The sequence below is a fragment of the Podarcis pityusensis genome (assembly GCF_964106645.2).
Source record: "Podarcis pityusensis genome assembly, chromosome: 11".
Classification (NCBI taxonomy): Eukaryota; Metazoa; Chordata; class Lepidosauria; order Squamata; family Lacertidae; genus Podarcis; species Podarcis pityusensis.
In genome coordinates, this window is record NC_138036.1 from 507,971 (window position 1) to 525,640 (window position 17,670).

Here is a 17,670-nt window from a genome sequence, read left to right on the forward strand (position 1 = left end):
TTATTAATAACCTTTTCTGTTGAGAGATAGCAAAGTGGATGAAAATAGAAACAAACCAGAAATGCAAGTTGGGGGAAGTCTTGGAGGGGAGGGAGGGACGAATATATAGTAAACGTTAAGAATTCGAGATGTATGTAATGAATGAAAATGAAAAATGAATAAAAATTTCAAAAAATAAAAATAAGAATTCTGTGTTCCAGACCCAATGTTAACCTGCAATTGTAAGCCTATGAGCTGCAGACCTGCTTTGAGCCTGTCGGAGGCTCCTGGAATTCTCAGTGGCCTCGTGAGCCATAAGCACCGACTGTCTAGGGAACGGCGGCAAACCTATGCCAAGCCATATACAATGGGGGGGGGGCGAGATTTCCATTCATTTCCCTGCCGCTTTCCTACAAAACTGGGCCCAAAAGGGATCAAAATGTATCAAATGACTATCAATAAGTATAACAATTAAGAGAAATTAGGAACAATTTGAAATAATCCTGAAGGCAATAAGGAACCATGTAGAAAGACCCACGAAACATTGTATGACACAATCCTGATAAGCTTACCTGATGTAACAGCTTGGGATCAAAAGGGAGGGAATAATGCCTGACTCAGAAAGGAAACGGTTGGATCCTGTAGAACAGGCATGGCCAAAGTCGGGGGCCTAATCTGGCCCTCTGATCGGTTTAGGTAAAATCCTAAAAAAATACCCCAACAACCCTAGAAAAAGCTCAACAACTTTGGGGTAAAAAAAGCTTAACAACTTCAATCCTTAAAAAAGGATTGGCCCTCAGGGCCCTTCACTTCATCAAGTCTGGCCCTCTTTGAAAAAAGTTTGCTGTAGAAGCTCCCCCCCCCCCCCGATGGCTTGCTTGCCTTGGGCGGCCGAGGCCACTGCCCTGCCCTGTGGGCTAGGGCTGAGAGACCCCTTCCACCTGAGGCTCAGCTTGCATGTGTGCATGGAAATAATAATAAGAAGAAAGAATTCTATCGGAGAAAATGCCTACCAACTCCAAGGACTTTCATGCCAAGGAAAGCAAATCCCAGGTATGTGCTGTTGGGTCCTCTCCCCCACCAAAAAAACAACCTCAGCTGTGCTGGCTGATGCAGAGGTGGTGCCCAAACTCTGGAACTCCCTCTCTGGGGGAAATATTTAGTAATATTCATTTTCCCCATATACAAAGACAACATCACTCACAGGCCGTCAACCATGTTGCTTAGACCTATCAGATTTCTGCAGTTCTTTCCACATTTGACCATGAAATCTTGGGGGGAGGGTTATAAACACAATCTTTTTGACACATATACAGTAGTACCTCTGGTTGCAAGCAGGATCTGTTCTGGAGGCCCATTCGCAACATGAAAAGAGCACAAGCTGAAGTACCGTATCTGCACAGGTGCACGGTGCAATTTGGCGCTTGTGCACATGCGCGAAGCGTGATTTAGCACTTGTGCGCATGTGTGAGCGGTGAAACACGGAAGTAACCCTTTCCGGTACTTCTGGGTCGCCACGGGATGCAACCTGAAAAAACGTAACATGAAGCAAACGTAACATGAGGTATGATTGTAATCCAAAAATGGTTACCACACATCATAGAAAAGATGGGTGCTAGAATTTCTTTGTTTGCATGATTCTAGCACATCAGCTTTTCAGCCGGGGCTATTGCCCATGCTCAATGTTCAAGCCCAAGGCAGTGCACCATTGCGTGGCTCTTTGTGAGGAAACCGGACCCTGGGTGAGCACCAGGAACCCCTGGAATCTCCCACTGCTTGGAGGCTGGAATGGCAGGCAGCAAGATTAAACTCAATTCTTTAAATACCAAAACCCAGAATGGGTAAGCGGAATTGCAAAACTACCACATACATTTGTAAGATCCAGTCTCCCCACATCCCCTCCCACAGGTTGATGTTGCCCCTGGGATCATGTGGGATATTCGCAAGGGGGAAATATCCAACCTAAGTAAGAGTTTCAAAAGGATTCCCTTCATTGGACCAAAACTGTTTTAAAAGCCCCAAAAGTGCCTTCCATTAAAAAAATTTCAATAAAGATTATTACAGTACTTGAAAGTTCATTTTGTGGCCGTAAGATGGCCAAATTCTCCCTCGATTAATATTTTGTATATACCGTATTTTCCCGTGTATAACACACCCCAGTGTATAATTATTTTGGGAGGTTCAAAATTAAGAAAATGCGCAATGCACTATCTGTGTATAAGACGACCCCTTATTTTAAACTTCAAAAATTGGGGGGGGGGGGATAGTCTTATACATGGAAAAATACGGCAGCTCATACTCCTGCCTCTGCTGTGGCAGGAACATTCACCAGAGTTGTTCTAGAGCAGTCTGCTTGAATGGCTGTACTGTAGAAGAGGAAGGAAATGAACCCACATCCTCATTCATGCGCACGAGGTCTAAACTTAACCAGTGAGCTGTGGCGCCACACTGAGCACATGGCACATGCTTTGCTCTGCAGGGACAGATGGCGAGCACATCAGGCGCCTGCCCTCTGGGGACCGGGGAGGGCGTTCCCTTCCAGACCCCACCTGACAGAGCGGGGGCAGCAGGAGTCTGGATCTGATGCTCCGTGGGTCCCACCTGCTCCCAGGGACCAGCCCCAGCCCCACTCTCCCCGCTCAGAGCATGTGAGGCTCAGGCAACTGCTTCCCCCACCCCAGGGGCATCTCAGGGCAGGGCTGGAGCTCCCAGGATGTCTCAGGGTGTGACTTACGCTGACCTGAGATTTGCGAAGGTCCCTCGAAGGGAGAGCCAGGAGGAAGGTAGAGGCGCAGCCAGCCCAGATCTCCCCCCCCAGCTCCCCCCACCCCATGTCACCACCTGTTCCTCACACTACCTTGTCTTCCAGAGCCAAATGATGGGGAGCTCACCTATGAGAACATCCAGGGGCCCAGGGGGCAAGAGGAGGAAGAGGAAGAGGAGACCCCCAGGGAACTGGAAGATGCAAGAGGTGAGTCTCTGGTACCCTCCCCACTAGGAGGAGGATGCCAGAGAAGGAAGGAGGGGAGGGAAGGCGGGGGGGGGGGGGCTCTGGAGATGCTTGTTCTCCTCCACCAAATGGAGGCTCCTCACCAGTGCTGGATTAAACCTTGTTTAGGCCCCCAGGCAGTCAAAACCTTGGGGGAGAGGGCCTCACAAATCATGTCCTAATACTTTTCTTATTTTACCAACCAACCATTTTAACATTTTAACATTTATTATTTTGCCATGGGCTCCCTAAAAAGCATGGGGGGCATAGGATGGTGTCTATCTACGCTGCCTACTTAGTGATGATTTATTATTATTTTTTATTATTATTATTATTATTATTATTATTATTATTATTATTATTATTTGCTTTTCTGTTTTATCATATCATCAATGCATAATATGTTAAAGTCAGACCCATAATAGTAAGGGGGAGGAAAATAATAATAATGTAAATAATAATAGATTCAGGTAGGTAGCCGTGTTGGTCTGATGCAGTCGAAATAAAAATAACCTGAAGAAGTGTGCATGCTCATGAAAAGCTTACACCAGAACAAGCTTAGTTGGTCTATAAGGTCTCCTGGACAATTTTCTATTTGTAAATAATATATTATAATTTGTTAATAATGATAACAACATAACTTATCCCTCCAGTTTATAAACCTTAATTTTAACTCCCTGTCCACTCTTTCTCTGGCCTCCTTTCTGTTGTCTTTTTGACTGCGTTTTCTTCTTCTACTAAATTATTTCCATTGCCTTACAGTCCCACTTTGTCACATCCATTGCTGAGCATTCTTTTTTCAGTCTGTTGCACTTATTTTCTTGTTAAAATGTTTTTCCATGTATTCTATATATAATGTCCAGTTCCCTTATAAATTCATAGGGTCTTTACTTCTTAATCTGTCGTGCTGGCAAGTTCTATATATTCTTCTCTTGATGGTACTGCATCTGTTCTCCACTTTCATGCTACCAGAATTTGGGCAGCTGTAGTCACATCCGTAGAGTAGCTTGATTTTGGGGGGATTTATATTGTTATTCCACTGAGTGCTCACTGGAAGGACAGGTCCTGAAGCTGAGGCTCCAAGACTTTGGCTACCTCCTGAGAAGAGAAGACTCCCTGGAAAAGACCCTGATGTTGGGAAAGATGGAGGGCACAAGGAGAAGGGGACGACAGAGGACCAGATGGTTGGACAGTGTTCTCGAAGCTACCAGCATGAGTTTGACCAAACTGTGGGAGGCAGTGGAAGACAGGAGGGCCTGGCGTGCTCTGGTCCAGGGGGTCACGAAGAGTCGGACACGACTAAACGACTAAACAACCATATTGTTATTATTCCCAGAAGGAAAGCTTCTGGATTTTTAGGAAAAGTTCTTTTAAACATTTTCTTAAATTCGTTACAAACCACCTCCCATAATTATTTTATTATTCTACAAAACCACCATGAGTGATAAAATGTGCCAATTGTTTCTTTACATTTCTAGCATAGGCCACTTTTAGTTCTAAACATTTTAGCTTGTTTACTTGGCATCAAGTACCACCTGTGGATCATTTTTAAACAGTTTAAACTAGCAGTTTAAATTTAAATTTATTTTCTACAAATGTTCCCACAGGTTCAGATCAATATTGTGGCCCACATCTTGTGCCCATTTGATCACAGATGATTTCACAATTTTTTATTTAGTTTCCCAATCTAATAATATCCTATATATTTGAGGAAAATTTTTAAACTCTAGATCTTAATATTTCTTTTTCCAATTGTGATGGTTTTTCTGCAAATCCCCATTTTTTATTCACCTTACATTTTTAAGTGATTTGATGATAGTTTAGCTAGTCTGAAACAAATTCTTTAATCTCTTCATTTTTTCTTCTCCTGAAAAGTATAACAAATCATTATAGGTACCCCAGTTACCACTCATATTATTATATTTCCTTGCCTCAGCTTCTATTGGGGATAACCACCTCGGCGTTTTGTTTTCTATTTTATTTTATTGTATTTTCCCCCACACCCTAATTAAGTTTTTTCTAATAACATGGTTGGCAAAGCTTTTACGTATTCCTGCTTTGCCATACCAGATACAAGCATGCCAGCCATGTTTGACATCAGGATCCTCCAAATCTAGCAGCTGTGTCTTTTCCAGCAGTATCCAGTCTTTTATCCGACACAGGCAGGCAGCTTCAAAATATAATTCCAAATCTGGGAGTGCGAAACTTCAGCTTTAAAAGTAGGGGCCACATTTTATTCCACATGTTGCAGGAGGGGGGGGAGCAGGTTGTTTCAGGATGATGACTGGTTTTATGCAATATTGTGCTATTCTGAAGCGCCCTGCTTTACAGAACTCTTCTACGTAAACAAGTGAGCAAAGGAGCCCTCCAGGTTGCCACTGATTTGCAGGTGACATTTAGGTTTGCACAGATTACGGGACTCTGACACCCAACTGCAGCAAATCCATTTTTTTTAAGGATCAGACTTTAAAAGGGAAAGAAATCCTGTACAACCTGCAAGAACCTGAGTTTTCTTGGTTTGGAAAGTGATGGGGAAACGCATTGAAAAGTGTGGTGTGAACAAATGACTAAGGGCAAGCAGTCACAAACAATGCAGAACAAATGCTGAATAAATAAGTTCACCTAAGTTTGGTGCGAGTAAATACTCAACCAACAGAGTGCCTGGAGTCGCCCAAGCCAGTTTCCCTTTCCACCAAGGGCCACTTTGCTTAGCAAATCAGCACGTCTTGAGACCACTGACATTTAAGATGCAAAGTCTGCATTTTATTTTCCTTATTTACTGTAAGTGGAACTTTTTTTATCAAGCAAATATGACTCATTCTGGTGTTTTGCAGAAGTAAGAAAACGGCAGAGATAAGAAAGGTTCTCAATTTATCTGAGAAACTTAAAATACAAGTTCAAGATGATGAAAGGGGTATTTATCTCAATAGATTTCTGACCTGCCTTGTCTTCTAGACAGGTAACACCATTAAAACACCCCTCTGCCCAGCTGGTTTTGTCGGCTCAAAAAATGAATAATAAGCCAAGCAATAATATTCCACATGCATGTGACTTTCAGCATTCAGAGTTTTGCTTAGAAGGACCTTGCAAAGTAAGGCAGTCTGAGTATTGTGCCAGGTATCTAACCACCATTAAATCCACAGGCCCCAGGCTGAAGTCCTCCTTGCAGCCCCTTGTCCTCCACATCCAGTGACAGCATTACCATCCATCAAGGATCCTTCAGAGACCAGAGTCCTGCTCTTCTGGTCGTTCCACCAGCACAAGCATTTCTGCTTGCCAGACTGAACAACTCTCCCTGCTCTCCTCCCTTTGCATGTTGTCCTGGGGATTCTCTTGACCACCCAGAGCTGATTTGGGGAGCCCAGGGAGAGGCGAGGGGGGGGGATCCCAATACAGTCGCTGGAACCCTTGCGCCTCAGTGTCGGGTTCGTGGAATCCGGGCCTTTATCTTTCCCTCTCCCTTTGCTTCCAACATTCAGTCTGCACCACCAAGTCTTCTCCTCCCTGGGCAATGTGAAGACAGCCGAGGAGATGGAGGGGAAAGACTGGAGTTATCATCATGGATGCTTGAGAGGTGGGGATCGCTGCCTTTTAGGGGGAGAGCTGTATTCTGAGACTAATCATTTTCCTACTTGGGATCTAGATTCCAGACATCTTCCATACAAGCAAGAATCAGAGCGTTTTGGAGCACAGAGTGTTTGGGAACCCAGCCCAGCATTGTCTCCACGGGCTGGCAGCAGCCCTCCACGGTTTCAGACTGGGGCCTCTCCCATCCCTCCCTGGAGATGCCACCAGGGACTGATCCTGGCACCTTCTGCATGCAGAGCAGCTGTCCCGCCACTCAGCTAATTCTCTTCCCAGTTCCCACTTTTACTAGAGAACAATGACTGGATGGGCCAAACTCCCCAGAGGATGAGGCTTGGCTGCGCCCATTTCAAAGCATGCTCACTCCTCGGCAACTATTCATTCAACATTTTCAGGAAGGCCTTCACAGTGAGGGGCACTGAAGGCAGGATCCATCCCTGCACGAGTGCACCTTCTTGCCTCCTTCCCATGCGCAGCACAGACACACAGTCCTGAACATGCCTCGGAGCGCCAGCTGTTACAGGGACATGGGGCAAGTGGTCATTTCCCAACTGGAACCAGGCAGCTTTGGGGCTAAAAGCAGTCAGGAAGAACCCCCAGCTGATCCCAGTGAGTTTCTCTTGCAGAGTCAGACCGTCGGACCTGGTATGCCATCCTGGCATTGTTGGCCACCTGCCTCTTCCTTCTCGCCACCGCCATAGGACTGGGGGTCCGATGTGAGTAGTCTATCACCCTGGGAAAAGCCAGTCAATTGGGCAGGGGAGGGATCACAGTTGGCTCACAGCTTGCCCTCTCTGCCCTGGGCTCTGGGCATGAAAAGGTGCATTTGAATAATGTAGTTTATGAGGCCCACCTTGCGGGGGGTGGTCCCCTGGGAAAACACCATCAAGGGAGACCAGCTGCTTTGGCTGCTCTTGGTGGGGAAGAGCCCAGCCTGGTGTCCCTCCCCCCTTCTCCTCTGCAGATGGGCAGGTCTCCCAGCAGCTCCAGTGGGAATCCCAAAACCACGCGGCGCAGAGCAACCTCCTGGCCCAGAGACTCGGCACCTTGGAGGAGAGCCTGTCCGGTTCTCAGGAGCTGCTCCGCAAGGCTGAAAGAGATCTCCGTCTCACCCAGAAGGCCCTGGAAGAGAGCTGGAGGGATGGGAACAGGACACAGCGGCAGCTGGGAGACCAAGTGAGGCAAGCAGACCGCAACCTGACGCATCTGAAGTGGGAGAAGGAGCAAGTCGAGAGAGCGCTGGGCGAAGCCACCTCTTGCCAGCAGATGGGTAGGTCTGTGGTGTGGGAATGTTCAGGGAGGCAGGAGAGGATATATTGTTTGTTAATATCCTTCCTCACTTGCACTAGCAAGTTCCTTTACTTGGCAGAGTTTTACATTCCCCCTTTAAACGCACAGCAGGTAGCTGGTTGCAGGCTTGTGTAAGCCTCTCACTGTTAGGTTCCTGGTAAGTTCCCTTAGATCCCTCTTAAAAGAATAAACATGCCATAAACACGTATATATAAGAAGTTTACTCACATTATCAGTTCACAGATGGATCCCTGAAGGCAGACTTAGTTACAAAAATATACATGTGAGTCTATCCCATATGGGGATAATCCCACTGTCCTCTGTCGGCTGAAAGCCAACAGGACATTTCTAGCTAAAAAGCTGCTCCAACAATGGAGGAAGTCAGAGAGAGAGAGAGAGAGAGAGAGAGAGAGAGAGAGAGAGAGAGAGCTGCGTGCGTTGTCCTTTTGTTACCTGGTCAGGTAAGGTCACGCCCATCTCTAGTCACTTGCAAAAGGAAGTATGTCTCAGCCAGGAGGAAACAGGAAGTTCCGACTGTCTGGACCAAACATCCCCTTGCATGTCCACTCTAGGAAAACGAGGAATGTTGTACTTGACTGCTACCTATGTATCACATCCCGCATGGGGGGCTGGGGGAGCCCTGACCCTGTTCATTGCTTAGACAGATGAGCATTTATTTCAGGGGTGCGGCCTGTTGATGGGCTGGGAGGGGGCTCTGTTGATGCCACTCTATGGCAACTGTGCCACAACCTCGGGCCCCATCTCTGCGCTCCGTGTGATCCACTCACCGCATCCCAGGAACATACAAAATGAAACTGAAACTCTCGCACAGCCTCTGGGGCGCATCTCCCAGGTCACATGTTGCTTTTTGTGCCCAGCAGCCACCATGCACCACCAATCATCACTCGTTCTCTATACCAGGCACGTCCAGCTCTATAGAGACTGCAATCTACTCCCAGTATAATAAAACTGGCAGTGATCTGCCCATTGGCATTGCCCATAGTTGTTGAGCTTTTTCAGGGGGACAAACCAGAGTTGGCATTAGTTGTTGAAATTTTTTGGGGAAGGATTGAATTAAAACACTTGTCCTATAGTCCGCTGCCCTCCCTCATTCCCTGCACTCTGCTGAGGGGAGGGAACACAACATTTCTAAGCAGCATCAGAAGCAACGATGGGATGTAGCACCAGGGGCGGGGTGCGTCGCAAGCGCCAAGGAGCAACAGGGGGTCACTTTCTTGGCTCCTGCAATCAACCTGGAACACTCCGGCAATCTACCTGTCTATCGCAGTCAACCGGTTGGACATTGCTGCTCTATAATATTGCATGAACTGGACCTAGCACAGATTCTCTTCTGCAAAGCAACAAATAAGATTTGTTGCTGAAGAGCGCCAAATTGGAATCTGCCAGGATGCTAATAATAATATTAATAACAACAACAACAATAAAATATTTATACCCCACCCACTCTGGGTGGCTCCCAACAGAATAATAATAATAATAATAATAATAATAAGCAGTGATAAAACATCAAACATTTAAAAAATCCCTAAACAAGGCTGCCTTCAGATGTCTTCTAAAAGTCAGATAGTTGTTTATTATGAATCTCACCCCCCAAATGGTGATACCCTGGACTCTCAGCAGATTGGCAGGACAAGTCTGTGTCCCACCAGGTCTTGGCTGCCAGCCTGAGGCCACCTGCCAGTCCCAGCCGCTCAGAAGCTGAAAGCTGCTCCCTTGACCTTCTCTCCCCCAGGCTGCTGTCCCCATGGATGGAAGATCTTCAGGTGGAAATGCCTGTGGGTTTCACCTTCATCAGAAAGCAAGAGCTGGAGAAACAGCAAAGAAGCCTGCCAAGCCAGATCATCTCAGCTGCTTATTTTAAAGCCCTGGAGCGCAAGGGAATTATGGGATGGTGTAATAGCAAGGGATGAGGAGGTAATAACTGTAGGGTACAAGCAGCTCCAACATAATGCAAGGGGGTGGAGGGTGAGGAGGGGACGTCAAGTCCAGAGTCAAGCCTTACTGGCCAGTAAGAGAAACCCAGAAGCAGGTTATTCTCCAGTTCCACCCAAAATGAAACCCACTGATTTCACACTGCTGGGGACCCAAACCATAGAAGGGGAAGTCAAAATCACACAAGTGGAAGCAATGAGAACACAGGGAGCGAGCAATGTGCAGCGTGGCCCAGTTCACACACGGCTGTGAGCAATGGTTCCTGGCTTGCTGTGAACAAACAGTTGCTTCTGAACAAAGACAGTTATGTTTCACCTGCCCTGAAGAAACCCTAATCAGCTGGCAAATGGAGAGTCCGGTCCAGACATTGCGCTCAGCTTGGCTTCCTCTCCTGTTGCTCCTCCAAGGGAGCAATGAAGGAGGAATGATCCGGCCTGCTGCTCATTCATAGTCAGCCATTACCCACAACTTGCTCTGATGATGGGCAAAGTGGACCAGGGGGAGCTCCTAGGGATAGCCCCCCCCCCGCCACCTGCAGAGCATGTCCAGGGGTCTACGAGAAAGGATATTCAGCAGTAGGGGTGGGGAACCCGTTTGGCTCCACCTGACCTCACAACGTCCCTGCAAGGGACAGCTAAGCAAAGGTTTCCTCCTCCATTTTAGCCAGCCTTTCAGTGAAAACCCAACCCTGAATCAGGAAGGACCTTGAATGTAAAGCTGCCAAAGTGAGCAGGGTTTAAGCCACACTTGAGGAAAGAGGCATTTTGGCTGATAGGAAGAAAGGAAGGGGAAGGGAAGTCTCAGAGACTAGAAAATGAAATGAGAGCAGGACAAATGCAGTCAAGGGGAGGGGAAACAGCAGCTCCTTAGGACCCCAGGAATAATAATAATAATAATAATAATAATAATAATATTATTATTATTATTATTATTATTATTATTATTATTAATTCTATACCCCCGTCCATCTGGCTGGGTTTCCCCAGCCACTCTGGTCAGCTTTCAACAGCGCATTAAAAACAGAATAAAACTTCAAACATTAAAAACTTCCCTAAACAGGACTTCCGGGTTGGCGCCATCGCCGAATGGCGGACTCCCTCCGAGCTCCGGAGGGAGCCTGCTCGGCAGGGGCTGGGTCCTACCGCACCGGCGATGCGGGGACCCTTAAAAACCACGGCCACGGAGGCCGTGGACATGGAGACTCGGCTGGCACCGCTAGCGCCCTCCCGACTCGTGAAGGAGCCTTTTTAAAGGCTACGGATCGGGTGCCGGGGAGAAGCGTGGTGCTTTGAGTCCTCTGCTATCCCTGCCGAGCGCAGCCGCATGCCATCCGGCGGAGAGCGCTGACTTCTTCAATTGAAAATTCGGACTTCTTAACAACAACCCGTGAGTAATTTGGAAACCGGGTTCAAAAGGAGAAAAAAAAGAATTTATTTTTTTTTCGGATTGGACACGAGCGGGGGGGGATCCAAAAAGGAAGTCAGTCCCCCTCCCTACTGTAAACCTTCCAAAACAAGGATGGGGAAACCAAGGTCCAAAAAGATTTGTATTGCTGACAAAAACTAAGAATTCCACGATGGGGAACTACAAGAACTGTGCTGGAGGAAGAATTGAGGGAGAAGAAACGTAACCCCCCCCCCCCCTGGGAACCGGGGTGATTGAAGAGAGAGCCTGGTGAAAAGAGTCGGAGATTTTGACAGCTGTCAAAGTAGCTGTCAAAGTCGGAAAGTAGAGAGGATTTTATTATGAGAACTTTGCTGGTTAAATTTGTTACAATTTGCTATAACTCGTTAAAACTTGGATACAAAATGGCGAAAACATGGATAACAATCGGACTTTTGGACTAGAGAAAACAAAGTTACAACAATCCCCCTAGAGGAGTTTCGGGACATTACAAAGATGGTTGTAAGTGGAAAAATACCATTGGAATTTTACAGGACTGGTTATCTTCTGGGAAAGCTGCAAAACGGAAATAATATTTTGTCTACAGGGTGTTCAGCTAAAGGAGACAATAGAATTTTCTATTGAAGAAAGGAAGGGACTGAACGCAAGTTTTTGTTCCTGAATAACAATAATCCCTGCAGAGTTACTAAGCTTCTGAATTAGAACGTTTCAGCAGCGGAACAAGAGGAAATTGGACTACAACTTGGAAAGAACAATGGGGGGAGTTTTATTAAAGATTTGAAGTTAAGTGTCTTAAAAAATAACTATAAAAAGAAAAAGCCAGCAAGGAGTTGGGGGAAATAGGTGATTTATGGACTTTAAGAATTCCAGGCGGATAACATGGTTTGGTGGTCAGGGGGAAATTAAACCGGGGACGGGGGGGGAGAACTAAAATCCAAAGGCTTGTCAACTTCTTTTTTCTGAATTGGCTCTTTTTCATCTATTATATTTTTTATTTCTTATTTCTTATATTTCTATTGTGTGGGGTGTCCTTATCATTAAAAAAAGGGAAATTGTGGAATGAAAATGGGGTGGGCCCTGGGAGAGAACTTTTGTCTTTTATTAAGGGTATTGATGAGGAGTGTATAAATTTTAAATTCGAATAATGGTCTAAACAAATTAAGTTTCAATTAGAACTGAGAGCTTGTGGAGCCAACAATATGAAAGAGGAATATGGTAGGGGTGGGGGAAGGGGGGAGTCCCGGAAAGTGGATCTATGAAAATAAGGCTTTGAATGTACTTTAATCCTTACTTTCTGTATTTTTGAAAATCTTAATAAATATCATTTAAAAAATAAAAAAATAAAAACTTCCCTAAACAGGGCTGCCTTCAGATGTCTTCTAAAAGTCAGGTAGTTGTTTATTTCCTTGACATCTGATGGGAGGGCTCTCCTTCAGGGATACTTACAGCCTGCTGTCCAAATAACTCACTCATCCATCACAATTCTGACTCCACTGATTAGCTAAAAACACTCTTTTTGCTCCTAGACTCCTACTCAGCAGCCAAATGAATACTGGATTGGACCACATGTTCTGAAAAGAACATGGTCTACAAAGAAGAAAGATTGGGTTTTCACTTGGGTTGATGGCACCCCCTATGAAGGGTAAGTACACCAGAGAAGGTCCTTTTGCTACCGCCTGGTCCTATTGGATGACTACAGGATAGGAAGGATCCAACCCCCCAACCCCCCCCCCCCCCGCCCCAGAAGGCAAAAGCACAATAGCTCAGGCAGAATTTCCACAGCCTCTCAGGAAAAGAACCATCAGGGCCAAGAGGGTGGCAGGGTGGTCAACAAGCGAAATTGAGGAAGCTGTGAAGGGCACAAAGACCCCGTCAGAGAAGAAAAAGGATCATAAACTTTGGCAAAAGAAGCAGGCAATGCAAAGCAAGTGAGACGAATTACAGGAGCACATTTTTGAAAACAGAGGGCTGTATCCAACTCAGCTTTGATCAAAGCAGAGCCATCAGAAGGAACAGACCTGAGTTAATTCTGCCATCACTTTCAGTAGGGTATCAGTCTCCCTCCAGGTCCAAAACAGCCCAAGGTCAATCTCAAGGGGAATCCAAGATCCAGGGAGGCAGGGGAGAGGTTGCCCCAGACCCCTCAGCCAGACCCACTGGCTGGCCCTCCTCCTCCTCCTGAGTCTCAATGTGGCCCTTGCATGACTCTGCAGGGAGGAGGATGGGGACCAGAGGAGCCTTTGTTTCCCTTGCCTGCCTCTGGCTCCACCTGCTGTGCACATCTCAGCATCATCTAGCTCTTATCATCCACTTTCCTCCCCGTTTGAACTGGAACAGAGAAGTCCCCCCCCCCACAAGTATTTCAATCTGTATACAAGGAGCCCTTTCCCTGTTTAGACCAGGAGGCCTCCCCTTCTGTGTTCCTCCCTGCCTTCTAATTTTGGGATTCTGTGATGCCGAAAGCTGAGGGTGCACCCTGTCTTTCCCAGCTCAGGAAATGCACAGAAACTCCCAGCCAGGCAACTGTAAATTCTCAGCCCAGACTTTTCAGATTGTGGCACGATATCTGCCATAGAAATTCCAGACCTGTTCCATGGGATTCTGCCTGATCCCCAAGTTCCCTGGTCTGTGGGGTGTCGGGTTTGTCCTCTGAAGACTCCCTGTCCAGAACTGGGTCTGAGCTGGGCAGGAGGAGGACAGAGGCAGCTTCCCCTCTGAATCCCAGGGGCCGGGGAGCCTGAGCAGGGAAAGGCTGCCCTCAGGTGCTGCCTGGTGGATTCCCAAGAGGTGCCTGCCTGGCCACTCTGAGAACAGCAGGCGGACTTAGATCCAGCAAGGCATTTGGTGGGTGTTTGTGTTGGGGGGTGTTGCTCTCCAGCAGACATCATACACCCCTGTGATAGGAATTTTGAGATCTTAGATATATGTTAAATGTTCATAAGTGTACCAAGCAAACACGTACATAAATATATAAACCACATGTCTGAAAACCCCACAGAAAAAAGTCCTGAACAAATTGACCTCAATTATTTCTCTGCAAGGTCAAAGTGGGAAATCTCACCATTGTCTCTTTCCTCACAAATCCTGTCTTAAGGGCACATTTAAGATATGAATAGGGTGTGAGCCTGTGACCTGGCTCAGGAACCAAGTATTTATCATTACAAAAGACTGGCCAGGCTCCCCAGGAAATCCAGTCAAGTAAGCATTAACAGGTAACCTGCCAGACAGGAGATAAACAATGACAGGAGATAAACAAGGCACTCAGATTTCTGTTGTAGACCGCACTTTCTGTGATGTATGTATGATGTTTCTGGGGGTGGTCTTGGACTCCACGGCGGGCAATTTCAAATGTCTATATAAGGGCGGGCACACCTGGGTTCTGGGTCCGGTTTCTACCAGAGACCCCTCCCTGTTTGTGACATATATATGATGTATCTATGATGGATGCATGATGTTTCCCCAGAGGAGAAAGGGAAAACTTATAAAAAAGGAAGCATCCCTTTGTTCAGGGCTTCTTCCTGCTTCTCCCATGTGGGGGTGGGAGTCCTGTTGCAACAGCCTTTGATTAAAGACCAGGCCTGCAGGCTCCTGTTTTGCTTCTACACTCCTGGCTGGTGTCTTTGTTTGAGCCCAAGGATTTTCCTTTAGCATGTGCATGCAGCAGCTTAGGGACCCCCAACTCGTTTCTCACCTGCCACTTCTCCACAATAAATTGCAATGTACGTTTCTACAGCTGTAGATTTCTGCAGTCGGTTGCCCATGTGAGGTTACAACCAGCCCTGGAGATTTGGGTGCCGCTAACAGTAGAGGGAGCAGCCCATTGTGCAGAGAGAGAGAACTAGGGTGGATTTTGTCCCTTGAGTTCTTTCATAAATTGCTTTTTGAACTTTTCAGAAGTAAAACATTTAATCACAGATCGTATATTCTGTTTGGAACACTGAAGAGTGGAATCATCTCAGTAGATATTGAAGAAACGCCACATCCGTACATTTGTGAGAAGCCAGCCAGCCCTGAGCAACCATTTCCTGCTTGAGAGGTAAGAGATGAATTAGGGGAGGCAGAGTTGCTCCAGCCCCTCGGTCATTTTGGCTGCTGTTTTCTGAACCTTTTCCACCTCAGCAATATCCGTTTTCAGGTGTGGCAACTACAACTGCGTTCCACATTCAGTCACTGCACCAGATTTGTATCATGGCAGTTTCATGACATTAGCAGTTTCGTTTTCAATTCCTTTCCTAATGGCCCCCGGCAGAGATTTTGCCTTTTTCGCGGCCACAGCACACTTGGTCTGCATCTTCAACAAGCTCTCTGCTGTGACCCCAAGGTCTCACTCCTGGTCCATCGCTTCCAGTTCAGACAACCACCAGCTTGTACATGAAATCAAAATTTTCTGCCTCAAAGTGCATCACTTGACCCTGGCTGGCACTGAATGGCGTTCGCCATTTCCCCTCCCATTCGCGCAGTTTGGACAGGTCTCCTTGCCGCTCTTCACAGCTCTTTCAACAACCTGAACAGCTTTGTGTCATTAGCAGACTTGGTCACCTCACTGCTAACTTTGGATCAGTTATGAACAAGCTAGAAACCACAGGTCCTAATCCCCGATCCTTGGGGGGCTTCTTTCTAATTTTTACCATTTGCATTTATTCCTACTCTTTGGTTCCTGCAACTCAGCCCCCCCCCCCACACTTCCCATCAGATGTCAAGGAAATAAAGAACTGAGAGACCTGGTCTGAATAGAGACATTGGATTCTCATCTCGTTAAACATGATATAGCTGTTTTTGGCCATCTCACCGCTTGCTTTTTCCTGTAAGACCAGTGGTCAAGAAGTTTACCATGCCCATTGAGTCAATCACCCATCTCCCACTACACTTCCGAGTAATATCCCTCCCCACCCTCTCACTCTATATAAGGGTCTGGCAACTTCTGTTTCAGTGTATCTGAAGAAGTGTGCATGCACACGAAAGCTCATACCAAGAACAAACTTAGTTGGTCTCTAGGGTGCTACTGGAAGGAATTTTTTTATTTTGTTTTGACTTTTAGAAGACATCTAAAGGCAGCCCTGTTTAGGGAAGTTTTTAATATTTGAAGTTTTATTCTGTTTTTAGTGTTCTGTTGGGAGCCGCCCAGAGTGGCTGGGGAAACCCAGCCAGATGGGCAGGGTATAAATAATAAAATGATGATGATGGTAATGATGTTTGTCCCACAATATTCAAGTCACGGGTCCAGAGGGTGGGGATTTTTGCTTCTTTTCCTCCTGCTGCTTTTTCTGGGAAAACCCGCTGTTTACTGCTGAACGGGAACAAACGTCAAGCCACAGAAAACCCATTTTGTTCTTCTCATTAATGTATTTCTAATATTGTGTTGGGGTCCGTTGTTGTTTGTTTAGCTAGCCACCCAGGAAATGTTCCTCATGGGCATCCATTTAATGCTTGGAATTTGCAGATCACTGCAGGTCTTAGCCGCACAAATCGGGACGTCTCAGGACTTGAACTGGTGGACGGTGCTTCTGGAGCTGCTCTGGCCTCAGAGTTCTGCTGGAACAACTGGACATGAGAAGGGGTCACTTTCCTTCATGAATGTAAATCTCCCCATGGATGAGCTAATCCCAGGTGCAAGGTCAGCCAAGCCAGTTGCTATGATAGCAGCCCAGTGCCCCAACTATATTTGTAATTCATGCATGTCAGCTCAGGAGTGTCAGTCTGTGAGTCTGCAGTTAGTCTGTCTGTCTGTCTGTCTGTCTGTTATTTGTGTTGCTTGCCCAATGCTATGTCTCGAATGGCTCAACTTGGAGCAACGGAGATCATTTGTACTTGTAGTTGTATCTGTATCTGCAAAAGCCTGCAAGCTGTATCAACATTTGGAACTGTCTGACGGAGCCTTATCTTCTGCAACAGTAAACTGTCTGAAACTTTCTCGGCTGCTGCATGGTGCCTGGTACTGGGAGCAACTTCCACCGTGTGGGGATCTCACCTGAGATTCCCAACAGGCTCACCTGTCCACATGGGGAGGGGCATCCCTTGTTCACGCTCCTTGGCAGCATCACCATCACGTTTGCAAGGCCAAGAGAGGCAGCCACCTTGGGCTGCGGATGGGTGTGTGTGTCTGGATTGGGCCGGCTTGTGTGAGCTGCCAGGCCTGAGCCTCTTCGCATGCTGCCGTCAGGTGCAGGAAAGGATGTGGCCCCACAGGAAACACCAAAGTCCAATCCAGCTGTTGGTCCCATCAGATCTTGGGCATGGAATGAGGTGCCATCTCATCCTCGGGCAGCAAAATTCCTTGAAGAGCCCTAATCTTAACACAGGCCTTGACATTGGGACACTGGACCAGCCTGCTCACACCTGGTGGCCGTCTCTGCCTCCTGTGGGAGGGAGTTCCACAGTATTAACCCTGCACTGCATGAAGAAGGGCTTTATTTTGCCTGTCCTGGAAATAATAATAATAATAATAATAATTTATTCATACCCCTGCCCAT

The 17,670-nt window shown here is 46.7% G+C and overlaps 1 protein-coding gene across 3 annotated transcripts; it reads left to right on the top strand.

Annotated features, from left to right (window-relative positions):
• Positions 1-2,395: 2,395 nt before the first annotated feature.
• LOC308458713 (B-cell differentiation antigen CD72-like) lies at positions 2,396-17,110 on the top strand. Of its 3 annotated transcripts, none has more exons than XM_080973626.1 (9): positions 2,396-2,762; positions 2,849-2,949; positions 6,476-6,542; positions 7,180-7,269; positions 7,518-7,823; positions 9,597-9,778; positions 12,727-12,842; positions 15,095-15,236; positions 16,641-17,110. In XM_080973626.1, the coding sequence occupies exons 1-8, from the start codon at positions 2,693-2,695 to the stop codon at positions 15,231-15,233; spliced, it is 1,071 nt and encodes a 356-aa protein (XP_080829752.1). In that variant the 5' UTR covers positions 2,396-2,692; the 3' UTR covers positions 15,234-15,236; positions 16,641-17,110. The 3 variants fall into 3 exon arrangements, with proteins under 3 accessions (XP_080829752.1, XP_080829753.1, XP_080829754.1); XM_080973628.1 differs by having other exon boundaries at positions 2,407-2,627; positions 2,849-2,950; positions 6,448-6,542; XM_080973627.1 differs by lacking the exon at positions 6,476-6,542 and having other exon boundaries at positions 2,399-2,762; positions 2,849-2,950.
• The last annotated feature ends 560 nt before the right edge of the window (positions 17,111-17,670 follow it).

Excerpts from the sequence above, each read along its gene's own strand:
- LOC308458713 (XM_080973626.1), top strand. The coding sequence starts at position 2,693 with ATGTCTCAGGGTGTGACTTACGCTGACCTGAGATTTGCGAAGGTCCCT. Across the intron at positions 2,763-2,848 it reads AAGGGAGAGCCAGGAGGAAG|AGCCAAATGATGGGGAGCTC; the intron begins GTAGAGGCGCAG and ends CTTGTCTTCCAG. Across the intron at positions 7,270-7,517 it reads CATAGGACTGGGGGTCCGAT|ATGGGCAGGTCTCCCAGCAG; the intron begins GTGAGTAGTCTA and ends TCTCCTCTGCAG.